This window comes from Oncorhynchus tshawytscha, linkage group LG25 (genome assembly GCF_018296145.1).
Source record: "Oncorhynchus tshawytscha isolate Ot180627B linkage group LG25, Otsh_v2.0, whole genome shotgun sequence".
NCBI lineage: Eukaryota > Metazoa > Chordata > Actinopteri > Salmoniformes > Salmonidae > Oncorhynchus > Oncorhynchus tshawytscha.
The window spans coordinates 10,436,555-10,463,890 of NC_056453.1; the positions used below are offsets into that span (position 1 = coordinate 10,436,555).

Consider the following 27,336-nt stretch of genomic DNA (forward strand, 5'->3'; position numbering starts at 1 on the left):
TTCAATAAAAAATGTTTATTTTGGAATAGATTATTTTCTTTGTTTTCTCAAAATGTGTCCCTGAACCCTTTCCTTATCTGTCCTGTTCTGGACGTTAACTCTGGTTTCAAACACGGGTTCATGAGATATGTGCAGTCTTGCTCCTACACTGTTTACTTAACAGGTGTGGACAAAATGCGCTATTCAAACACCAGCTGATTTGCTGGAAAGTTTCTAAAGATTGCGCAACACATATTCAACTAAACTAAGGAATTAACAAAAATCAATAACAGCAGTAAAATGCTCCATTTGAAAGACAAAAAGCATCTGAACCAATGAGAAACAAAACTGATTGGCTGATGGAGCTGGAGTAATCCAATCCCACTTGGAAGAAGAAAGACCAGTCACAGACATACTGGGGCACTCACATCTGTGATGTGACATCACCACAGACTCCAAATTCTTGGTGGATTTACGGCATACAGACTCAGAAAGTAAACAGTGTTGTATTTCTCTGACTCCCCCTGTCTCTGCCTCCATGTCATTAAGGGCATCTCTGGGCCAGTCTATAAATAGAGCTGGGAGGCTAAGGACTGCAGGGCCTGCTGTTCCTCCGACAGACCCGGGACACTAATGAACAGCACAGGCATCTTTAACATCAGGCCTTCCTGGCTGGCTCTGCTCTCAGGTACTGCTTCGATCTCAGCTTCTGTCTCCAGTTCTCTGACTTTTACTTCTCACGTTTCTCCACCGCCCATCTCTCAATGTCAATGTCTATGTCTGGGCCTCTTCCCAGACATATTCCAGCAAATAGTAAATACACATAATTTGTAAACTGTATGTCGCTTTGGATGAAAGCATCTGCTTGATGACTGTACAATTATTCTTGCAACACTAGTCTACAGAAGCCCAGAGCAACATAGTGAGTGTGGGCAGTGAGAGAGTGAGATCAGGGCTGAGATGAGAAGTTCAGGTCAGATCCAAGTCCTGCTGCCCGGTGGATTCTCGTACATACTGACCTACTTAGCGGCTACGTGAGCTCAGCAAGCTAGCACAGCAGGTGTGTCTGAGCCCCTTGTGCAAGGAGCTCGCTCTGTGGTAGGAAAAGTTTGGGTAATAGGTGCACATTGTGTGTACATGCTTGCCTTTGTTTAGGAGAAGTGGTAATATTAAAAGTATAAAATAAGAAGTTGAAGGTTAAGCCAGAGCCCTGGAACCTCTACTTGCAGCCACCTTGAGTAGGATGATGATGATGATGATGATTGGCTTTGTGATGTTGGATGGATATCACCCTGACACAACAAGAAGGTTACCTGTTTATTCAGGTAACTATTTAGGTATCTATATAGTTCCATGGCCACATCCTGACTGATGGCAGCCCATTCTTGCATAATCAATTCTTGGAGTTTGTCAAAATTTGTGGGTTTTTGTTTGTCTACCCGCCTCTTGAGGATTGACCACAAGTTCTCAATGGGATTAAAGTCTGGGGAGTTTCTTGGCCATGGACCCAAAATGTCAATGTTTTGTTCCCCGAGCCACTTAGTTATGGCAAGGTGCTCCATCATGCTGGAAAAGGCATTGTTCGTCACCAAACTGTTCCTGAATGGTTGGGAGAAGTTGCTCTCGGAGGATGGGTTGGTACCATTCTTTATTCATGGCTGTGTTCTTAGGCAAAATTGTGAATGGTCTCAGGATGCTTTACTGTTGGCATGACACAGGGCTAATGGTAGCGCTCACCTTGTCTTCTCCGGACAAGCTTTTTTCAGGATGCCCCAAACAATCGGAAAGGGGATTCATCAGAGACTTTACCCCAGTACTCAGCAGTCCAATCCCTGTACTTTTTGCAGAATATCAGTCTGTCCCTGATGTTTTTCCTGGAGAGAAGTGGCTTCTTTGCTGCCCTTCTTGACACCAGGCGAAGACTTTCTCCAAAAGTCTTCGCCTCACTGTGTGTGCAGATTCACTCACACCTGCCTGCTGCCATTCCTGAGCAAGCTCTGTACTGGTGGTGCCCTGATCCCGCAGCCAAATCAACTTTAGGAGATGGTCCTGGCGCTTGCTGGACTTTCTTGGGTGCCCTGAAGCCTTCTTCGCAATGTCCTTGCCTGTGAAGCCCTTTTTGTGCAAAGTAATGATGACGGCACGTGTTTCCTTGCAGGTAACCATGTTTGACAGAGGAAGAACAATGATTTCAAGCGGCACCCTCCTTTTGAAGCTTCCAGTCTGTTATTCGAACTCAATCAGCATGACAGAGTGATCTCCAGCCTTGTCCTCGTCAACACTCACCACACACCTGTGTTAACGAGAGAATCACTGACATGATATCAGCTGGTCCTTTTGTGGCAGGGCTGAAATGCAGTGGAAATATTTTTTGGGGATTCAGTTCATTTGCATGGCAATTCATCTGATCACTCTTCATAACATTCTGGAGTACATGCAAATTGCCATCATACAAACTGAGGCAGCAAACTTTGTGAAAATGTATATTTGTGTCATTCTCAAAACTTTTGGCCACAACTGTACATACACACACAAACCGTCAAAGGCTTCAACATACATACAGTACACACACACTAAAACACTCAACCATCACACATCTACACCCTCAACCAACACAATTGAATCACATACACACACCGTTTCAACACACAACCTACAGAAATGCATTGTACACATTTACAGGGCTCCCTGGAAACAGTCAGCATTCCACCGGCAAACACACACACACACACACACACACACACACACACACACACACACACACACACACACACACACACACACACACACACACACACACACACACACACACACACACACACACACACACACACACACACACACACACACACACACCTTGGAGCAGTTTAGACTCTATTCATGAGGCCCGTTCCCTATGCAGGCCAGATACCCATTACCAGGGCTCCAGCTCAAAATCCAGAATGGTTCCAGGACACATGAATGGTTTCAGGACACAGGCATTGAGCCCTACACCTCCAAAACTATGAAGACAGTTTGCGCTACAGCAGCTGCAATACTCTGCACTACAGTTTTTAACAATCACTTTGGCACTAATTTCAGAACGGTGTGTTCATTTTTCAAAACTCTAGACACAAAACTCAAAACGGTCATCACACGGTCATCACTTCAAAACATTGCATTGTGCATTCATATCTTTAAAGAAACCTTGCACTTGCAGAATCATGGGTTCAAATAACTAATTTATCATGAAATACCATAGGAACATTCATTTAGATCACCCACACACAAGATACCAATAGTTTCACTGTGTAGTTGTTCATACAATCATTACATATTGTAGTACAAAATATGTGATACATGTTTCATTATGCTACTACACGTAAATACATTACTGTAAAAGGACTAGTAGAGAGAATACTAAAGACACAGTGGAATCATTGAAAAAAATATGACATTTAGTGATGAAATACAATAAAATCACAACATAGGTTTCTTTGAATCAAAGCAAAAATAATTAGCTACAAAAAAAATAAAAAACAGTTAGAGGTCAACTGCAGTGTTCCTCACCTAGCTTACTGTAAAAAGCAAAACAAAATATTTTTTACTGTACTTCTATATTTCCATCAACCCTGTCTTGTGGATTTGGCCACAGGTTCTCATCCACATCACAATGGATGTTTTCATTAGCCAAACATCTTGGGAAGAATCTTCGGTCATGGCGAATCCAGGCCTGACACTGGTCTGCCGTGATGTCATTGCATGCGTCATCCATGGCCTGGAGAAGGGTGGCTTGTTCATGAGGGAGCCTACCTTCCACCTCCATGTGGAGAAAAAATTCCTCAATCAGGTTAAGGAAAGGAGAGTATGGGGGTAAGTACAGGGTGGTAAATTGCGGATGGGCCTGAAACCATGCTTGCACCATTTGAGCATGGTGGAACCTGACATTATCCCACACAATGACATAGGTCATGCCATCAGCTCTACAGACCTGATTTAGCTCATCGAGGAAGGTTACATTCGAACAGCGAATCATGTGGCTGCCTGCAACTCAATATGTAGAGTATATAGAGTAGAGAGCTTTAGATGTTGTTCGACCAAACATTAGAACGGGCAAGATGAGTAATCTAAGCAACTTTGACCATGGTATGATTGTTGATGCCACACATGGTGATTCCAGCATCTCAGAAACAGCTGCCTTCCTGGGATAGTTACGCAGTACAGACTCTAGAGTTTACAGAGAATGGTGCGATAAACAAAACACATTCAGTGAGCGGCAGTTCTGTGGGCAAAACACCTTGTTAATGAGAGGTCAGAAGAGAATGTCCAGACTCATTCAAGCTAACAGAAAGGCCACCAATGCTCAAATAACAGCTGTTTAAAACAGTGGTGTGCAGAAGGGCATCTCTTAACGTACAACACCGTGAATAATTCTGGCTGTTGTGGAGGCAAAAGTGGTCCTACCCAGTACTAGATAGGTGTACCTAATAAGGTGAGTGTACAGTAGTGTCAAATCTGAAAACATGGTCTGGAAAAGTGGTACATGGGACCATAGAAACAGTGTCTGATAAAGAATGATGATGAAATATTACATCCATAGATAATGTAGTCCAATTGGTTCAAGTTCCATGGTAATTGGTGTCAATGGATCTCGTTATCCTGAAACTTTCATGATCTAAACATGGAATATTGTTTGTCAGTTTCCATAAAACTATGCGTACACATAAAGCTAAGATCATTTGTTCATTGAACTAAAATCACCTGTTCAAAATGACACAACTTAACATCAAAGTATTACCATTTCAAAATGAAATTCACACACTACATCTGAAATGACTGTCTATTCATTTCATTACAATGATCTAACTATCAATTGATACAACTGCTCAAAATGATAAGTAACTGTTGGGTATCCAAGCAATTGGAAATAGTGTTAAAGTTTTGAAAAATTGGCATTTTGATCACTGGTTGTGAGTTTTGTGTCTAGAGTTTTGAAAAACGTCATCAAGGTTCCGAAATTGTGCCAAAGTGATTGTAAAAAACTGTAATACAGTATCCCACAGAAAACATCCTCATACCTCCATTGACTGAGTCAGATTAAGCCTAGTTTAAACACATCGACTAATCTGCCGTTCCTGAGGGCCATATGATCTTACTGACTGTGATACAGGAATAATTATTTTTCATCCATTAAACACACACACACAATATAGCAGTAGGAAACTAGCTCTTCACTGTCGCAGCTTAATAAATAAATAAGTAATAAGGATGTAGTTATTGGAGCTCATTAAAATGGAGGACGCTGCCGTGACAACAGGACCCCGGGAGGGTCAGGGAGGCTGCTACTTGGGCCGGGCTGTGTCTGCGTGGGTGTTTCTCCTTCCCGTCTCCTGTCCCTCGGTACCCCACCCAGGCGCCCCCGCCCCTCACCTCCAAATCAACTGCCAATGACTCCCCCCCTTGCACACACACCCCTCTCTGCCTTGTGCACACACACACGGCTAATTACAGCCTTGCTTAATCACTGGGTGATCTGTCTGACTCTGAAGACATTCTCCTTCACCACCGACACAAACATGGGCACAAAAGCCAATTATTGATGAATCTTTAATAAGGTATTTTACCAACTCCCTGTTTGGCTTTGCTACAAATGTCCCTGTTTGGTTTTCCTAGGAGTTATCTCCCCCAGCCAAGGGAAATGTAGTGGAAAGGGAGAAAGATACAGAGGACAGTGTGAGAAAGCCTGCTGTTTGTGACCTCTGCCCTGTATAATTTAAAAGAAATAAATCATCTTAAAAATAATTTATTTTTATTTTTTGTCACCAATGAGCTGATATAGTGTACATCTGAAAACACTTTGTTACTCCCTTCTTCATACCTCTTCTACGAGCCCCTTAAAAACGGACAGAAATCCCACACCATGATAATACGTCGATAACGAGCTGAGGCCATCTATTGATCAGTTTCATTTTGCATCTATTAGCTGGGGAGGTGCGGCTCTGGGCCAAAGCGGGCGTTTCACACACTGACAGCCAGGCTGGATGGAGATCCTTACACTGATGTTCACACGCTGTGATTGACATGGAGATAAGGTAGAGCTCAGCACAACCGCCCGCGTTACAGCAGGCGGGCTAATGACACGTGTGAGTGTGTGTGTGCATGTGTGAGAGAGAGAGGAGAGAGAGCAGTCCACAAGTCTTTACTAATTGGTGCAATGAGACAGAGATTTTTTTAAAAGAGAGGAAAAAATATTTTCCCGTAGTGCCAGAGTCTCACTATATTATACCATTTAGCCCCTATATATCCTATATTCTCACTAGTTTTGTGGTATTTCACATGGCCACATCCAGAATAAGCTAAATTCTGAAATTGTTTTCTCCCTTCAAGGGATCATTTTTGAGATACTGATGCTGATAATAAGCTAAGCATTCATCATTAGATCAGTTGTGTGTGGTTTACCAGTGAGTGAACACAATAGTGTGCCTCGCACGCCCATGTAAACACGGGACCTGAAAGGCTGGATGTTCTCCTCCCCTTAACACATTCTGACAGTTCTCAGATAAAAAAAAGGTTTAAAAAACAACAGGCAGATGAATACATCTGAACATGCGTGTAGCAAACAATATGGAGTATTATGCTCTCTTCTGGACCCATCCGCCAACGAGGCCCAGCATTGACGCAACCCACTGCAATATTGGGAGCTGCATGTCATCCACGCATTAAGAAGAAAATGCTTGGTCCTGGCATGGGCAATAATTTACACTGCACACCTTAATACAGAGGCTATGAATAAACCTATATATAAACCTATAGAGATGTAGATACAGATTCATGAGGTGCTTTTTGGTTCTTGTTGTGTTCCAGATAGGTTCCATAAAGGTTAACATGGACTAGAAAAAACCTTGACTACAAACTGTGTGTTTTTGTCAGCTGAGGGAAGCAGTGCAGCGGCGGGAGGAGGAGAGAAAAAAAGCCCTCAGCCAAGCCATCAAGTTGAACATTGAACTTCACAGTAGTAGCTGCCTTTCTATGCCTCTCCTTTTGATGTTACCTCCAAAGCAAAGGATCAAAGGCTTGGAGTGTGGCGTGGGGAAGTCCCAGGCTCTTAGTCTGCCAGCCTGTGATATATGCAAAAGTCTACGCCAAAAAAGAGAGAGCAAGCTAGGCAGAGATAGGGGAGAGAGAGTGCAAGAGTGCGAGAGAGAGAGAGAGAGAGAGAGAGAGAGAGAGAGGGAGACGGACAGAGAAAGGGGGAGAGGGAGAGACAAAGAGTGGTGTGAGTGAGAGAGCAAGAGAGAGCAAGCTTGCAAGGAATGTGGCTAAATATTATTTTTCGCTTTTAATGAACGGCGAGAGATGATGCAATCAGCTGCTTTCTCTTATGTTGTTTTAGCTACAATGAGAGGTGAAAATAAAGTGTGTATGAATCAGAGAATAGGCATTTGTTTGATACTAGGGGGTACTGGCAGTGTATGTTACCCTGCCCCCAATCCCCCAACCAGCCGTGCAGTACCTACCCCCAACCCCCATCGCCTTTCGAACATCAAGGGGGTGAGGCTGTGTCGTCTCTACATAAATACACAGTGTGCTGTTAAAGTGAGGACTACAGCAAACACAGTGGAGATGAAATGCACAGGCACACACACAATACGGGACATGGACAAACACACACACACAAAATGTAGGCTCAGCTGGGCCAAATACTGTAGCAGGTGTGCTGAAATTGTCAAACCTTTACTAGACACATACACACACCCTTTCCCCAAGGCTATAGGATTAAGAGGTCCAGCTGGCTGACAGCAAACCCTTCGTTCCCACGTATCCCGTCGATCTCCCCCCACAGCCCCTCCACCCCTGGTCTGCCAGCTAGCCAAGTCTGCGAGGAGGACACACCTGAACTTGACATCGATCGGCCCCAAGCTTTTGCTGCACACAGACACACACACTTGCATGCTCAGACACACACAAAATCTAACCAAAGAAAAAGAGTGGCGAAAGGCAGAGGACACCTCAGGGAGGTGTATGGTTGAGGATGGATGAAAAGCAGGGCTGGGAATCACCAGGGACCTCATGATACAATATTATCATGATATTTTGGTGCCCGATACAATATGTATTGCAATACCCACGATTCTCACAATTCTATATATATTATGATTCGATACTCAATTTTTGTTGCGATTCGATGTTGGAAACATCTTGCTCAACATATGTCTTCCGCAGAGGGACATGAGAAAACTCGTTTTGATCAGTCATGGAAATAAAAGTGCTGAAAACAAATTGTCTCCCTATTTTTTTTTTTAAAGATGGAGAATAAGCTATTAAGGAAAAATACTGGAGTTTTTGTGCAGGTACAGCCAACTAGCGCAAAAATGATAATGCGATATTGCCAAAACAATATGATACGATATATCTTCCAACATAATATCCTGATCCTTTAGTAAATATTTTCTTAACTCTATTTCTTGAACTGCACTGTTGGTTAAAGGGTTTGTAAGTAAGTATTTCACGGTAAGGTCTACACCTGTTGTATTTGGCACGTGACTAATAAAATGTGATTTGATTTTTGATCTGGTTTGATATGTAACTGTATCAATATTTTCCCCCATCACTTTTTCCCTCCTTGATTGGGAGAACAAGGAACCATCCTTGAGAGAAGTCTGAGAACCTACTATACCTGCCATCCATGAACCAACTAGAACACTGCATAGCATACAAACAAACACATCAACAAGCAGTCTTACGCCCAACACACACATCTAAATGCCCAGCCAATATCAATGTCAGTTGTGTTTGTCCATCTACCCTTGGGTCACCGCCACAGCCCTATTCTTCAAGTTACAGATTCCTTAAGAGTCAAGGCCTTGAGAGAGAGAGAGAGTGGAGAAAAAAGACTGGAGGTACAACATAATGAGCCTGTTGTTGGAGGAATAGGAGAACGTGAGACTGAAAAGAGAGAGAGAGAAAGAGAGACAGAGAAAGAGAGACAGAGAGAGAGAGCGAGAGAGAGAAGGGGAGAGGGAGGAATATATAACATGGCTGGATCTTGTTTCGCAACAGCTGCCAGGTCAATCTGGACTTTTTGCATTTCCATGTCTTTGTGTGTGTCTGAGTACGAGTAGGCCTAGGCAATGTGAGTGGCTGAATGTATAGGTTATGATAGAACTACAAATTATTCCCTCGCATTAAGTGCTAAGGTATTGTATGTAAACACAAAACAGGCACCACCCATTGAAAATGAGTAGTTGAAGGATAAGGCCTTTTTTACTATTCATTCACATGCAGAACCATTACGTCCAATCTACAGTATAAGACATTCAGGCTTTCATTGACCTTTAAAAAAAATAGTTAGGTTACATCATTGAATTTCTTTGGGAAATAGTGCATACAGCAAGAGAGAAATGAAGCACACAAAAGTTAGGCTAGTGCTCAGGCTCTGTAGCCATACTAGAGCATATCTGAGTGATGGCTGAACTGTGGAGAAAATACAGAAATAGGTAGATGCACTAAAACAAAAAATAAAATAAATAAATAAGGGGACACGTTTGGGGTGTGATCAGAGCTTGTGTTGCTAAAGCTCGGCTTCAGTCTGCCTCGCCATGATGGATAGCTAATGAGCGAGAGAAAAATCCATCCGATGATACAACAGAATACCATCGACAGGGCAGATCGCTAGCTCCCTCCTTATCAACGACGGGTTAGGGGGAAGAAAAGACAGGAGGATAGACGAGGACAGAGGGGGGAGGGAGAGAATAAGAAAGAGAGAGTGTGAGAGAAAAAAAAATCCCAATGATGACATTAAGGATTTACTTTCAAAAGGACTCCCATTGATCTTTTTTGATAGACCTGCAATAAATCAAACCAGATTGACTCACATGAGGACGAAGCCTAATCCTTTAGTCAGATCCAGAAGAACTCCAACCAAACCAGCTGTTAATTTAGGCTTTACAAGATAAAGCAGGAGAAATCCAACCTGATGTACCCTAGGGCATGGGCTTACATCATCTCTGTAAAGCAATCAACTTATTGCCAGTTTCGAGAGGTAATCAGAGCACATACTGTGTGAGATAGGAGGGGGAGAGGGAGGAGAGGGAGAGAGTGAAGCAGAGAGAAAGAGAGAGCAGAGAGAAAGAGAAACAGATAGCCTGAGAGGCTAGAATAAATAAGCACAGAGTACAACAAAACACTGAAATGGGATAAAAAAAGAAAAAAAGAAGGACCTCAAATCGAGAAACTTAGCCCAAATATTGCTACACTAGAAAGTATGGAGGGTTTTTCCCAAATTGTGAATGTCTAGGCCTACCGCTACACAGGTCTATTGACTGAAACGCTGACTACGTGAAACAAAGTAACTTTGAAAAGATACCTTGAAGGAAGACGCTGTGTATGTGGGAGTACCTTTCTCCAATTATCTCTGGAGCAACAATATAAAACAGTGAGCGGAAAGTGATAGGAGATGGCAACAGTAGCACTTGGGGATGATAGCTGAAGTGGAGCAGGCGGACTGCTGAAGGGGTAGCAGGCAGTGGAGGCCGCCGGCTCTATTTCTTGCCCTGAGCACCCTGTAATTTCCCTGGAGCCTCGCCCAGTCTCGGTCATGGTCTCCTATGGCTGGTGCCACCTCACCCGAGCCTTGCCAGGCACACTGTGGCTGCGCCATAGCAATTAAAACAGTTATTTTTGTTTCAGCCTTATTTTTCTCTCTCCCCCCTGACCGCTCCCAGCGGAAGTATTGCAAGACGCCATCCAGCCCACACTGGTAACATCGTCTAATGTCTTTTTCAGCCATGCATCCTGTGTTTGTACGTGAATGTGTGTGTATGTGTAATCATGATATAGTTGTTAAGTTCCTTTTCTGACCTAGGCGTGTTACCACAATGGGGATGCAAAGAATATGCATACCATACACACACACACACACACACACACGCAGAGTTCACCCCTTGTCTCCTTGTCCTGTTTACTACATGCAACAAGATAAAATCTCAAATCCAATTCCGGGCCTTACAGGACCCTTCACTCTGGGATTTCAGAGGGGTGAAAAAAGCAGGCTCTGTAGTCTCTGGACACTGTCCAAGGGAAACTGATCCTCAGGAGTCAAAACAAAACCAGACGTGAAATCAGAGTTAAAACAGCTCCACCCTCGGCCCCCCTCAGCCCCCCCTTCAGCTCCCTATCTCTCCGCCCTCTCGTGGTTACACTGGATGCACACAGGGATCACCATGACTTTGTGGGGATCCTCTCGACCCTCCAAATTGAAGGAGGTTTTGGGGCTTTGACACGGACCAGTACTTGTGTGTATTAGTGGTGCGCGGGCCAGCTGTTTGTTCACCCGCACCCGCCCGCAACTGCTAATAACCCATCCGCAACTACCTGACTATATGTGATAAATTGAAAATCTGAGGCCCGCACCCGACCCTAACCCGCAAATATAGACAATGTGCTGTAGGCTAAAGTCAGAGACGGCAGAATGTTATTTTGACAGGAGGTGCAGGATTTTTAAATATATTTTTCTGCTTATAATTTCAGACATTTTGGAAGGCTATTTGTTAGTCAACTTGTCTATAATTATATACATGCAGCTTCTCTTCTGTCATTATATGTTGCCCTAGAAGACTAAATAAACCCTTGCTCACTACCCATTCCCAAAAGCATTTGGCGATTGGCGTGTAGGCCATTTGGCGCTCGTACAGTTAGGCCTGAAAGCTTAGGCTTATGCACTAATGCCGGATAGCCTAAAATAATGAAAGAAAAACCTCAGTGTAGTCTATAGATAAAAATTGCACAAGAATGATATATATATGGATTTTTAAGGTATTGTTTTCTCTTTATTCAACCAGCCTGCACGCCCACCCGCCCTTGATCCACACAATATTCCATAACCCTAAACCTGCGGATCTAACTGCAGGGATTGCAGATTATGAGTAAACCCGCACATCACTAGTGTGTATACAGGACACATCCGCCCCCCAGCCTGGGCCTGTGGTTCTGACAGCCCACTGGCCCATCCTACCACGGCCTCAAGGTCACACTTTTAATTACACAGAAACAGTAATCTCACGAGACAGATGGCAAACAGGCCGCCTCTCAATTACTTTATGCCCAATTGAATCATTACTGATGTTATTTGCTAAATCATGGCACACAAAAACACCACAAAACAGGATTTGTGCTACAAGTGTGGGGTGGGAGGGAGAAAGCAGATGTGCCTCTTGCCAAGCATCTGTGACGGAGATCAAAAAGGAATGAAGACTACAAGCACAGGACAGTGTTAGTAAAAAAAAAAACTATAATACTATAATCAGTGCCAGTGAAAATAGACCCTTATTTTTCATGAAGAAAATAATACATGGGCCTATGCAAAACAAGTCGGCTCCCAACAGCCTAGTTTGGTAAACCACATAACAAGGGCAATTTAAAAGTGAGGAAAAGTGTTTGTCTCTTAAAAGGAGAGAGGGAAGAGAGTTTGGTTTACGGGTTCTCTCTGGGCCCGGCAGTTTGTCTTTGGGGAGCATCCCAGGACTAGGCTCCTTTCCTGAAAACTCAGCAGTGAGAGAGCTCCGCTCAGTGTCCGCCCTGCTGATGCTTCGCTCTTCCTGCCAATGGCTTCTGTGAACAATTAGAGGTCGGCTTTCCCAGCATCTCTGACCACAGCTCCCCAAGCATCTCAATCTCTAGCCCATCATTTCGAAGTGTTGGCTACTCAGATGTGCTTCAAACCAACACTGATGCCGACCGATATTGATTCGATATTGACACTATTACAAATGCCAAAGCCAAAACCAATGAAGAAAAACACATCCTGGTTAGTTTAGGCAAGAACTTAATTGCACAAATATTGCTGCACCGATGCTCATAAATACTTGAACTTGGGAGATAAATGCTTGGGTCTGACTGGTTCTAAATCCCCAGGCTGATTGGCTGCTCGTTTGGTCGTTGGGTATATATCTTGTCCTGATTGGTTGCACCCTGGTGTGTCATGTTCTACAACATTTATTTGGAGCCTCGTGCTAGTGGGGGGTGCAGCCCAACAGGCCAGAGGAGGGCTATAAATCTGCCCTAACCATCGGAGGGACAAAGAAGACATCAATGCAACAGAACATTTCCCCTACCAACAAGAACACTGTGGCGACTCCCACCTCTTCTCCTCGATTAGAACAGAGCACCATGGGCTAAATCAGCACAGGAACTTTCAGGGGGATATATGAGAGTGACTTGCCAAGTTGAGTCATTTAGACTGGGCCAAGTCTGAATCCATATACAGTATAATAGTTGTGAAAAATATCTGTCCCTCTAATGACCCTAATAAGACTGGCAGCTCCCCACTAAATGAGAACAGTTGCGTCTAGTGGCACGTCCTATGTTGTAAAACGATCCTTAGCATATATAGAAAACTTCCAAGCTGTTGTTTTTTTTAGTCGGGGTGAGGAATTCTGTTGGCCTACAGAGCGCGGCCAGCAGTTGTTCTCCCAAGAGAGTGGTGAGCGACTTGGAAGTAGGGAGGAGGGGGGATTCTGGAAGATGGTTGGATGTTACCAACCACATGGCATGTTGAGAAATTGAGGGATTCTTCCAGAGGGATTCGTAAAATGTGGGGGTCCGCAAAGCGATGCCACAGGCCAAGTTACAGGATGAGGAGATGTGGGGGTGGTGGGTGGAGGAGGAGAATACAGACAGCATCCCAGGCAAACATAAGGCTGAGAGGAAGTAGTGTGTATGGCCCAATACATCACTGGGGCCAAGCTTTTTGCCATCCAGGACCTATATACTAGGCAGTGTCAGAGGAAAGACCAAAAATTGTCAGAGACCCCACCCAAGTCATAGACTGTTTTCTCTGCTACCACAAGGCAAGCGGTACCGGATCGCCAAGTCTAGGACCAAAAGCTCCTTAACAGCTTCTACCCCCAAGCCATAAGACTGCTGAACAATTCATCAAATGGCCACCGGACTATTTACATTGACCTCCCCCATTTGTTTTTTACACTGCTGCTACGCTGTTAATTATCTATGCATAGTGACTTCATCCCTACCAACATGTACAAATTACCTCGACTAACTTGCACCCCTGCACAGTGATTTGGTACAGGTACCCCCTAGATATATAGCCTCGTTATTGTTATTTTGTTGTGTTACTTTTTATAATTTTTTTCCTTTCTGTTGGTTAAGGGCTTGTAAGTAAGCATTTCACAGTAAGGTCATATTCGGCGCATTTGACTAATAAAGTTTCATTCGATTTTTTGATCTCATGCACATCCACTCCATGGCCTTGACAATAAAAGTTTCCTGTTGCAATCTCCAACTCTGCCATAGTTCTGGGGCTAAGGGTTTGGGGAATAGCAGATAGGTTGAGTACGGAAGATTCTGCTCTGGCAAGCTGGAAGGACAGGAGTCTACAGCTCCAATCACTAGGCCTATAATGCATACTAACCCACATCCTTGGATTAAGTAATGAAATGCCAATATTGGTCCACAGTAGTAGCATCTAGCGGCCTGTTAACAACACTAATCCCTGCTGAGATTAGGGCGAAGAATTCCACCCAATACCTTCTCCTAACCCCACACCACAGCCATGGACTCCTGCCCTCCCAGCTGCTGTGTGTGTAGCAGGGTGGGCGCCATGGCAGGCAGCTCTGACACCTGTCTCGAACAAGTGCCAGCATTCACACAGTGACTCTGGTTTCCTGAAGCTCGCTGCCTGGCAGTCAGGTGACAAATACTAACCCACAACTCCTCTGATAGTGCACACACACACAGTAGGCACACACACAGCAACATCTTAACCAAGAGGCACTTAAGTGTGATCAAGACCACTTACAAAGCCTCAATACCATGGCTAGAGAGGCCATACCCTCTCATGTTTCTCAGATATCAAACCCCTGATTCAATCTGTGGCTTGGAGCTATAAACCAACGCTTCCCCCAGTCTCTCGCCCGCCCTGCTGTAACCACCATTTTTGCATACCGCTCGACTTGCGTAACTGTTGAGTGGTTTCTCTCCCGGGAGACAATGACTGTGTACAGAGCAGGCCAAATCTTTCAACTTTAAATAGGCTACAGATTGTGAGAGAGACAAAAAGACGTTCGGTCCACTGTATAAAAATAAACATTTCTATGAGTGTTGAGTAATGTTGCTTCTTTAAAGGGGTGCTGAACTTCCTGATTTGGCCATGGAACTTCCTGATTTCGCCAATTACCATCAGCCGAATGGTGTGCGACTGTGGCAAAGTTGGTTTGACATTTGATAGCCTACCTCTGGGGCTAGATAGGGACTCTGGGGATAGATAGGGACTGTCAATAAATTACACAATTAAATTAAAATCTCATTAAAATCTTTCAATATACACTACCGTCCAAAAGTTTGGGGTCACTTAGAAATGTCCTTGTTTTTTTAAAGAAAAGCACATTTTTGGTCCATTAAAATAACATCACAATGATCAAAAATACAGCGTAGACATTGTTAATGTTGGAAATGACTATTGTAGCTGGAAACGGCTGACTTTTGGGGGGAATATCTACATAGGCGTACAGAGGCCCATTATCAGCAACCATCACTCCTGTGTTCCAATGGCACGTTGTGTTAGCTAATCCAAGTTTATCATTTTAAAAGGCTAATTGATCATTAGAAAACCCTTTTGCAATTATGTTAGCACAGCTGAAAACTGTTGTCCTGGTTAAAGAAGCAATAAAACTGGCCTTCTTAAAGCTTGCCTGGAGTAAACATCGGAATCCATGCTGTAATTGTAACTTAATTGTAAACTCCCCTGAGTTCACTGAGAGTATCAGAGTCAAGCTGGGTCGGGGGGGTGTAATTGAGTTGTAGTCCAACAACAGCTAGGCCTACATCTGACACCACTGTAGCCACTTTGAAACATTCTACTATTACTACTACTAGTGATAGCACTTCTTTATCCATAATATATTTACGCTATATAGTGAGCTTGTCACCACTGTTGCTTGTATGAAAAGTACTCCAGTAGTATACCACTAGTAATGGGGGGGATGTGAGGTCAGGGGTCCAGGCTGGGTGCTGGGGCAGTGGACTGGACCTGATTGAGCGCTGCAGTCTCTGGTATGGAGATGCTGCCGGTGCTCACTCTACCGCCCAGCGGACCACAGCCTCTTTCCCCGCCTCATTTGCACAGCAATCCCACTTTTCTGCACTCAGTGTATCTTTTTGTCATTTCCCTGCTGAGGGTCCATTTGTATTATCTGCTGAAATGGCAGGCAGAGGGAGAAGGAGGTAGGGAGGAGAAAGGGGGGTCTGGTCCCAAGGAGACTGTGTTTCTTTACAGCAGTGAATCTCAATGGCAACCTCCCCCTGCACACACACAGACTGACACTCAGGCCCAACTCCCCTCCATGACTAATGTGCCCCGACACTCATACATCACCCGTAAATTGGCCAAATGAATTAACCACGGCCCCTGTGTAGTGTTACAGACTTTAAATGGATTTTCCCCTCTCCAGGTCTGCCCAATAATTGCATTTATCCATCTTGTTGAAGCGCAGTTTACACACTTGCTAACATCATGCCAATCCCGGCTACATTTTCCGCTCCAATGGTGGGAGATTTGTCATTGGATCATAACAGATAATTCAAACAACAATTAGTTTGATGACTCAACCATATGTCAATGTCTGGCTGCCCAGTAGGCAAGGCCTTGGTGGAGCAAAGGGCCCTTCTATCAGTCTGTCTGTCTCAACCCCACCCTTTCTCAACTCTCCCCTGTTTTCTGAGATAAATACAGTCTTGTATTTATTTAATATCAATCATGCAAACCTCCAGGTTGAAGCAACCCATGGCTGTGGTACCTAGGAACTAAATGAGGCCTGTAGGCAACCATGCAAACACACAGAGACAGACAAACGAGGCTATGGCTGTGAACACTGGTGTGGGTGGGGGTCATCGCTACACTTGTGTAGTGTTTGAACAGTAGTGCATTAGACACTCTGGGGCCCACAGGACAATTCAGCTATGTAAACACAGAGGAACTTCCTTCCCTCCGGTCCTTCAGGCCTGCACTAAGACGACCCACTGTTTAAACAGCAGAGAATTCCTCCGCCCGCCTGGCCCTACCAGAGCAGCTGCTCTCCACTGAGGCCTCAGTGCAGGACAGACCAGAGACAGGCTCGGTGTTTAGTCAAAGTGCTCAGGGTAATCCTCCAAAGACAAATAAATATGTACAGACAGAATCTGGACTGAATTGACAATAAAGACTTAGCATGGCCATAAAAGGTGTATTATATTTTTTACCTCGACTGTAATGTCTGAATGGGTTTCATTTGTTCACAGAAATTATAGACTAGTCACCTGGGCAAAGGCAGATTAGCTAACCAGAAGATCAAGAGTTAAAACTGGGAAAATATTCCATCCTGAAATCTTGCCACTCAACATCACCTGTTATGACAACGCCAGTAATATATCTTTATTGATATTTGAAGAATGCTCGACGCATAAAGATACCGGGGCAGTAAATGGTAAGATAAAAAATAAGATGCGGGGGTAAAGAAACTCCTCGTTCTAAAGGGCACCGTGACAGACGTCACAGAAGCCGGTCACATGATCTTCACCTGTCACCCTCGCAAGATGACAGGATGACAATCCAGACCCCTTAGTATACTTTCAATATTTTATTAATCACTTAAGTTCAAAGATCTTCATATTTGTTTTCTATAATTATTATGTATAAATCTTTTCAGTTGACTGTCAATCAAACCTGTTATAATACTGTACTAGGCCTAATCTAGAAAATCATCTTTTACTTTCATCCTTTTCCCTGTAGATATTTATCGTAGTACTATATGACTTGCTAACACCATGAACAACAGGTCATTATTTCAACCCATACCTTGGGATGCTGAATTCAATTGTTTTCTACTTCAACAGTGCTACATTTCTTCTGCTTGTCAGTTGATTTGGTCCTCATTCCACATCAGTCCCCTCTGGCTGACAGCGAAGGCCACTCATCCCACCTCGGGCCAGTTGTCCAAACAGACACTCAATTCACTTTGACCCCTTGGGGAGCCAATTGACAATTCACTCAGTACTGGGAGTCAATTTCTTCACTTTTGGAATTGACCCCAAACACTGCTGACACCATTCCTCAGTGGAGAGTAGAATGCATTTGGGGCATTTAAACCTATGCTTTTCATACAAACAGCCCCCCCACCCACTCACACACACACACACACAGACCACAACATACAATATCCCACAACAGTGTCAGATGTGGTATTCAATCTACTCTACTGCCTACTAAGAACACAACATAGCCTGTGCCCATGTGACCAGCAATTCTCATGAAATGTTATCTACTGTACACAAAGTGACAGCTGTCTATTTTAAGGGGTAGGCTAATATTATTTTATGTAAATAGATTTCTAATGGGCAGCTAAAGAGCTGACACTGGAAATGTTCTCTTAATCTATTTTTTCCGGACATTGTTGCACAGACCCGTAAAATCTCTCACTATTCCACAATGTGTGCAAAGGGCTTACATTTCATTAGCCTTGTGCATTTTTACATACAGTAATCTCTGAAACATTTTGTTCTAAATCCTACAATAATCTGGAGATTAGTAGATACATTTCTTCTGCTTTGGCTCTAAAGCTCCCTCACCTTTTCAAGCAGTTATAAATCCAGCACTTTTAACGGCAAACAAGCAGACAATCACCTCATTAGTGCGCTCCCACACACACACAAACCACTCCGCAGACCTTATCCTCCTGCAATTAAAAGTTGAATTAGAAGATTTAAAAAAGACATGGTTCTCCATGATGTGTTTGACATATTACAAAACGGTCCCTCGCATCTGAAAGGTTTTTGTCCAGATTATTTGAACAAAGGGAAAGTTCCAGAATCCAAATGTGCATTCACAAACTAGACAGACAGGATACCAAATTATCTATGCTCCTTACAAATCCAGAAATCCTTGACATTTGTGAATATCTGAAATACAGCAGATAATCACCATAATAGGACACTCGTCAGACTGCTGCATCTTTTTATGCAGGATTTAATATTGTAATGACAATGTCTTAATATATGCCATGTATTTTCCCTTTGAAGTTAAAAATAGACGGGTAGGTTCGCTGTAGCTTATAACAATGGTGAGATGGTATAGGGAAGATTAAGTGCTAAAGGGTGGTGGTTCACATATATTCACCAAACATTGCAGGTGATGATTCATAATCACTTCTCCCAAAAACACTAAGCTCTCCTGAGTGAGATTTCCACACAGTGGAACAATCTAGAGCAATCTGACACATCCATACAAGCCTGGCCTACTACAGGTGTTCCCTGCACATTGGCATGGCTAGTCATTATACAGTCCAACATGATCTTTAAGAGCTATGATAAAGTTACACACCCCCCCATGGAAAACTCAAGCACTTTTATCTCTCATCATAAAAGGGTTAGAGGAGCAGCTCCTTTCCCAACAGAAAGCATGTCAGCCTCCCTGCACTTTGACCCTCCCCAAACACACTCCAATCCAAACAAGCCCAGCACCACCAAATTCCTCCACCATCAAACAATCCACTCACTCGATGACTCTTTTGGGGTCGACATTTTGATAACAAGGCATGGAAACAGGTGGAGAAGTGGCCAGAATTATTAAGAGGAAAAGCCACACACATGGCCTGTCCACATCAACTGTGGCAATAAACCCGTCCCAACCCCCCCTTCTCTTAGTCTTGCTGTTTTTTTGGAGGGGAAGATAAATGTGAGGCCTGGGGGCACTATTGTTTAGAGATCGAACCAGGAACTGTCGCTGTTCTCATTGCCCCGGCATTCACAGAAATTATGCACCCTATTCAGACCACACACACACACACGTCGCTGGACGCATTTCCTGCTTTTCTTAAACCCCACATTCTCTCCCACTCTGCTAAACTCCTTTCGCTGCTGGAGACTCACAGCATAATGAATGAATGGGCTTACAGAAATATGCACACTCAGACGAAAAATAAATATACCTAGTCTTAAATTGAACAAATAAAAGTATCACTAATTATTTACCTAAAAAACATACAGTACTTACATATGCATTTAAAAAATGCTACATAAACAGTTTTTCACTATAAAAGGTCATTGGTCTAATTATCCTTAAACAGGCAATCAATACTACAGAGCTACATCTTATCTTTCTACTGGATGCAGTGCAAAAGCACAGCTCTATTGTAAAGGAATACAAACCCCTGCTAGCACCTGCTCTAAACTATATTGATCCCATAATTGATGGAAAGAGAAAACAACTTTGAGCTTCAGTAGAATTATAGAATAAAAGGATGAGATTGCCTATCAGTATCATCTAAGGAGTCATTGCCTGCAAGGTAAACCTTGACATCTCGACTAGGAGTCCAGGGCTAACGCAACCAACACTCCCAACACGTGTGTTTGTATTGGAACACTTGACAGATATAAGGACAATAGAGCAAAGAATCCTCAGAACTACCCCTTGAAATTCAAGGAACATCCATGCATCTTACATACTTCGGATCTAGGGAGCATAGTACATGGAACATAAAACGTGAGTGCACACTGCATGCACATACTATGCCGCACACATATGGTACATAGATGCAAATGCAAACACACAAATAGGATATAATTTGATTTCCATGTTTCGGGGAGCCCCAAGCCCTGTGGGCCGGCAGTAAGACTATATTTAACAGATGACAAAAGTTGCATTCCAGATGTACAGTGAGATCTTTGTGTTGAGCTTTATGGAAATGCATGGGAGAGAGAGAAAATGGGAGAGGGGGTGAGTGGAGGGGAAGGAGAAGAGGGGGGCACCAGTGCACAGCTGCTAAGCCAATGCTGTTTTTTGAGACAGAATAGCATAAAGCAGTGTGGCCCAGTGATAGGGAATTGGAAGGTTGGGGGGGGGGTAGTTGTTGCGGTATGGGGGAAAGTGTATTTGTCAGTAGTCTATGCAATGTGCCTTCCCAACCACAGTTCTATTGAGGAAGAAAAGTTAGATATTTCAGTTAAAGGCCTATTTTTATTTAAAAAAAATATGCATTCAGCACAACACATTTGAAATTGAACATGAGATTAGTAGTTCTATTACCCAAAGCTCAATTGCATAGGTTTGATAAATAAATTAAACAAAACCAGGGTTGATTGTGCAGTTGGGCATAAACAACACCCAAACTCTGTTCACTACCACCAGGGAACTACTCCCATCACAGTATTTAAAAAACCTAATTATAAACACACCCATAAACATGTTGGACTGACTGATTTTGTTGTGTGTCATTTCAAATGAACAGACCGAGAGCCATTTTTGTATGGTTTCACAGCTTAGCCTGCCAACATCATCAGCATAAGACAATTAAGTCCTGCCAGTGAAAGAAAACAATATCAGTAAATATTTACATTGCAAATCTTTACCAGTCATTCACTAGGCGCTAACAAAACCTTGCTGTACTCTCCCTCTCTCCCCCTCCTTCCCCTCTCTCTTACTCTTTCTTTCTCTACATCTGCGATTCATTGACTTTACAATTTACCACATGTCGAGATGGGAGAGGTCGAGCCTCCATCTGAATCACGACACAAATATGCAAGTGATTTATTGTTTTAAAAACTGTGGGCCGATTTAGTGCAACTCCACTTTTCCTGAGCATTACTCCTATTGGCAGACCATGAACAATTACAGTTTGGACTAATTAAGCTTGGAGAATGTGCAGTGCGCCGCTAATGTCTAGCAGGCCTCGATTTTAGTTTAATGGTGCCAAACTTTACTTCCCAACTTTACTCCCTCAAATCCAAAACAGATTGCACTTTTTATGGGTGTTTATCAAGCTCAAGAAAAATAAGGACCTTTTATTTTCCTTGCATGGGATGAGAAAAATAAAGAAGTGGAAGGGGGTGAGAAAGAAGAGAAAAGATAGAGGGAAAAAGAGGGCATGAGGGAGAAAGAGAGCGTGTCCTTCACAGCCTAAAAAAATGTGGAGTGCATTTTGCGAGGAAAGACTAAATGTGGACACGTAGTGCCATGAACCCCCTGCGGATTGCAATTAAGCCCTATTAACATGTAAAGCCAATTTGATAAGGTGTGGGTCTATCCCCTAAATCCGCATTTAGATATCTTTCCTCACCTCGCAGGGACAAGCCATTCAGAGCTGTACCAGAACACACATAATCCATATGATATACTAGTGTTATGCATATTCTGCTAACATGTTTAAAAAGATACTGTATGTGTCAATTATACAATTTTGGCCATACCAGTACATCTACATACACACAAAGGATTACACTCTGTATTAAATTTGGGCTAATGTACAAATACCACTGCTGATCTGATGTTAATCTTGCCACAAATCCAACATTCCCTCCCAAAAATGTCAAAATTGTGTAAGTCATTAATTGTGAAGGCAAGCGCCATTCATTTTTAAATAGGTGGGTCTACTGCAATAGAAGAGATACTGCTGCAACAATACAAGTGAAACAAAGAAAAAAGGAAAAAGGCTATTGTTTCAATCATACAATGCCTCTTGCCAAGCTTCCTGTGGAATCGCCACGGGTTTCGAGAGTGTCTTTTTTTCACTCTAAATAGACCAAGGGATGCTGGGTGTTGCGTTCTCGCTCCCGCTCTCTCTTTTGGTTCTTTTTAAAACTACTCATAATTAGATGTTGAAACCCAAAACCAAAAACCCCAGCCAAAAGTCTCCAGGCCCCAGGAATTATGGGGCCAGGGGTGGCGTCAAATATCTTAACATTCATAAGTCTGAGGCAGTAAATAAACCCGGTGGATTTACGGCCCTGCAGCCCTATGCCAGAGTGCTGGCCGCCCAGCCCCCGCTCCCTCTCTTTCCTCTCTGCATACCTGTTGAGGTGTGATGTTAGCCAGCAGCACTGAAGTTAACCCGTCGCCTTTCAGAAAGACCCATGTTAGCATGAGCATCTGCACAATCGCAGAGAGAGTGAGGTGCAAGGAACAGCATGGCACCCAGAGTTAGCTGGCCAGGCCACTTCACCAATTCAACCTGTTCCCACTGAACCAGCAGGCCTTTGTGTGAGGTTGAGAAAGGAGGGAGAAGAAGGAATGGAAGGACGAGGGGAAGAAGAGGGCAGGAGGCCTAACACCCTGGGCATAACGTCATGTCAAATTGCAAAATTATCCCAAATTGTACAGCTTTTTAGATTTAGGTGGTTGGAAAAAACAAACTCACGCTCGTTATAGCTGTCTGAGGTCAGACAGATTATAGTAACCTCCACACATTCAAACACACACACACACACACACACACACACACACACACACACACACACACACACAGAGTCACACAAAAAAAGACATGCAGTAACGGAATCACAGGAAGCATGGAAAGGCATGCCCAAAATGTCAAGATCATGGCCAGTTGACAAAAAAAAGAGAAATCAAGTGGCAAGGCTGTAACATCACTAACATCACAATCATATCACATTGGGCCATTATATGTCTAAAAGTATGGAAACAACAAAAAAAGATTGCACATATGCCAAATCATGAATTCCAAAATAATAGTACTGAACCGTCTGTACCAATGAGACCCAAAATTGATCAAATGAGAAAATTGGATTGAGGAGAAAAAGCAACTGACAAAGCCTGCTATATCAAAGAACCACACAACAATGGAGTGAGCTAGCCATTTCTAATCACAGACACAGTACCAGTTATATTCTGTAGCCTTCCTTACTAGTTAGGGAGGAAGACAGATAATCAATGCCCAGGTGAATTATTGATGCTATACATTTATGAATACAACAGCCACACAAAAAAAACACTAATGGGTGGACACACACGGTGCTAAATGTAACCGACCTGAGAGGAGGGTTGGGTTAGTGCACTAGGTAAACCATCATAAGCCAAAAAGGTATGATGTGATCTTGAATAAAGCTGTACTGAACATTTATAGTGCATTTGATCACGTTTGCAACGTCTCCTTGCATTGTAAACCAATTAAACACGGATCACTGGGTTTTTCTAAAATGTTATTTTTGCAGATGATCTTATCTTGCATACAGGGAGGTGGTGAAGTATGGAGTAGACAGAATGACGGAATGACAGTGTGTAACAAAACTGATCAAATAGGTTACTATGAAAACCTTCCAAGTTTGAATTACCTCTGACAACCACTGAACTAATGGGCACAAGGAGGTAGACTGTACACAGACCTGATATCAGATTTGAGACATGTACAGCAGCATCTTCTTACACTGCAAGGGCAGTGACTTTGCTCATATCAGTTTGGTATATAAGCATATTCTAATGTGGAAGTTATGTGCGCAAGCACTGGACCTGGCACTATAGTGAACATGTGCAAAAAGAAAATAACCCATTGAAACAAATAGCCAGCTAAAACCCAGTGTGGGTGTGTGCACTGATGGGAATAAAGGATGACTAGTCCTGCAAATGCACCAGTATTGTGAACATGAAGGACACACTACTGCGTAATAATGGTAAAGAATGTCAAACGGTCACAAATATGCACAAGACACACATTTAATAAAAACACCAAATCATAAAATATACAAATAGCAAGATAATTCGGTAAGATGTAAATAAAGTGTCATATATGTGCAATTATTTTGTAGACATGTTATAAGACATGCTTAAAATATTTACATGTGTCAGACAGAAAAGGGTGCATTACATTGTCTATCACATGTGTGTTCATTTTCAAGGTGTGTGTGGTGCACTAAATTGAGGAAACAAATATCAGTTTCATTACCCTGAGGTATATGTGGGGGTAAGATCATATTTCCTAATGCCTGGTCTTTGCCTTAACCTTGTAAGATGAGATGACAGGTCTTAAAGCAATGACTTGTAATTGCAACCATTATTATTTTATTTTTTTAAGGTTTAGAAAATTATCCGGCCTAAGCATTGCTATTGCCCAGTGGGACTAGGAGGTGGCGAGTAAATGAGTAAGTATGCATAATTATAGCTGAGCTGATTGCCTCTAATAAATAACATGAATTTATTTATAAATAATATTTTACATGGCACATGCTTTTAAGAGCGATGGTTTACCCATTACAGGCTAGCGTGGTATACATGGGCTACAACATGTAAAAATCAAACCATTTCCAGCCTATAAATAAATTATTTCAAATGTATTTAAATGTTTGAGGTAAAAATATTAATGTCTGCATATTCAAAGTAACTGTCAATGACAGGCCTCTTTCAGCTAATGTCAATGCAGTTTGACAAATGCAAATTACATAAATAAACTAATTAACACATTGGCTTTGTTTTTATAAGGTCCTTTCTCAATGCTTTTCTGAGTTTCCTGTATGTTGATATATTTATAGAAACTTGTGTTAGGTGTTAATATACTGCCCTAGGATAAAAAAAAGTTTAAATGGGTCATGTGTTTTAAGCGTTAAAGAAAAAAACGTTTTCAATTAGGTTGTAGCGAACGTAGCGAAGGCTCAGTACAACATTATATTAGGGGCGGTATGAAATCAAAGCCAGTGATAGCCTAACAAACACTCACATAATAATACAGTAATAATAATAATAACAATGCTAATAATAATAACAATACTAATAATAAAATCAAGAAGAGGCAGCATAATAATAATAATTTTCAATTGTCCACTATAAACTGCTATGTTATTATTGAGATTAATGTTCATATTTTGTACTATAATTTGATCACAGGTGTACAAAAAAATAGAATATTCATCATGTGCGCATGACCTTGCATACCATTTGTTTTATTTGAGGTGATGGAAATGAATTGATTATCCCTATTCCTAGAATGCTACAGAGAAACATGCAGGCACACTGTTGCAAGCGACATGCATGCCATTGTACAGTTCATGAAAAGTTGCGAAACTTCTGTCTACATTTAACAGCTAAACACACCTAGCTGGGTGTCAATGCGCGTTTGTTCAAGGCTACGTGGGTCGTGTGTGTCCATTAATGTACGCACATCGGTGTAAATAAATGAACTTACTGTGCGAGCTGTTGGAGAAAGTGATCCATTCGGAAGGTACGGGCTTGTAAGATCGGGGATCATTATAAATGGATAGCCCGGGTACGGTGGGCTCTTGAACAGCCCTCCATCTTGCCTTTTCGCAGCTAACATGGCGGGGGGAAAGAAGAAAAACTTTTATAAGTGCCTTGACAACTTTTATACATCTGAGATTTTAGAAGAAACCCACTCGGTACGCTCATATGCCATTGTGTACAAATCTAAGAGACAGACAAGCAGAAACTCACCCTCCTCTAAACTTTCTCTTGTTTTGTCTCTGAAAGTTTCAGACCTAGGCGGAGGCCGTCTTTCCGCCTTGAAAAACAACGAAACACAGGGGTTGCATTAAAGAAAAAGAAATCATTAGAGAAATCATAACTTTTATATACCGTGGTTGCACATTTCGCGCACAATAAGTAAATGTTTGTAAACTACGAATGCCCAATCGATTCCGATTATTTCACTTACCTCCGAATCTGACGAGCTGTTTTGATTTGTTTCTGATTCATTTACAAGAGAAGATTTGACATCTGCTAAATCCCTTTCTGCCGATAAGTTCTCCGAAATTTTTTCATCCTGCTCCCCTTCGTCTTTGAAGGAAATCATTTCATCGTTCGCACCCAAATCGTCCCCTCCACCGCCGTTGAGCTGCGGCATTTTCCCGAGCAATTTTGGGGGGCAAAAACACAAAGTTTTAAACCCTTGATCTTGGTGATCTAGAATCCGAGTTAAAGTTTAGAGTCTGTATTGGCGTTTTCCAAGCACTGGCGGTTTATACAAACTAAAAAGAGGGGAACCTTGGCAGAAAAAGAAGCCGGAGATGGAGCTGAGCCGCTCGGATTGAGTGAGTTGAAGTTGGTCGGAGTGGTTTTCAGTTCAAAGGCGGCGCTGATTGACAGATAGAGAGGGATGGAAATAGAGAGAGTCTGGATTCAGGATTATTGACAGGGAGAAACACACAAGAAACTAATGAGATTCAAAAAAGGGAGGGACTTGAAGTGACGTTTTCATAAATAGGGAGAGAGAAAAAGGCTGGAGGAAGACGACCGACGAGTGTGCAGTTCGAAAAGCGGGTGAGGAAAAGGCAGTTTTGGTGAGGAGCGCGGGACAGTGAAGCGCCCCTGTTTGCTTTTGTGCTGTTATAGCAAAATAAGCGAAAGACTGGAGTTACTTGTAAATACGGATTCAATATATGGGCGGTCTCCCGCTGAAAATGAGTAGAGAGCACTTCCTTATTTTCTACAGTTTCAATGCAGCAATTTTGAAAAGTCACGACATAGGGGCCAAAAGTTTACCGCGCATGCTTTCCAGAATGAACTTGAATAAGCCTATATCCCATCAACATTTGCTTCGGGTAGGCTATGAAGCAGTATGAATACCATTTTGATCACTATGACAGCTTGAA

General features: G+C 42.7%; 1 protein-coding gene across 30 annotated transcripts in view; it reads right to left on the reverse strand.

The window, feature by feature from the left end:
* LOC112224184 (transcription factor 7-like 2) overlaps nucleotides 1–27,046 on the reverse strand; it is a 97,134-nt gene extending 70,088 nt beyond the window's left edge. For 9 of the 30 annotated variants that reach the window (XM_024387558.2, XM_024387567.2, XM_024387557.2 and 6 more), the window contains exons 1-3: nucleotides 26,400–27,044; nucleotides 26,180–26,246; nucleotides 25,914–26,038 (exon numbers count right to left, since the gene is read on the reverse strand). In XM_024387558.2, the coding sequence (XP_024243326.2) occupies nucleotides 25,914–26,038; nucleotides 26,180–26,246; nucleotides 26,400–26,588 (381 nt within the window). In that variant the 5' untranslated portion in view covers nucleotides 26,589–27,044. Of the gene's footprint in view, nucleotides 1–25,913; nucleotides 26,039–26,179; nucleotides 26,247–26,399 lie in introns of all 30 variants that reach the window. The other 21 variants (XM_024387571.2, XM_024387572.2, XM_024387569.2 and 18 more) reach the window with 4 other exon arrangements.
* Nucleotides 27,047–27,336: the final 290 nt, after the last annotated feature.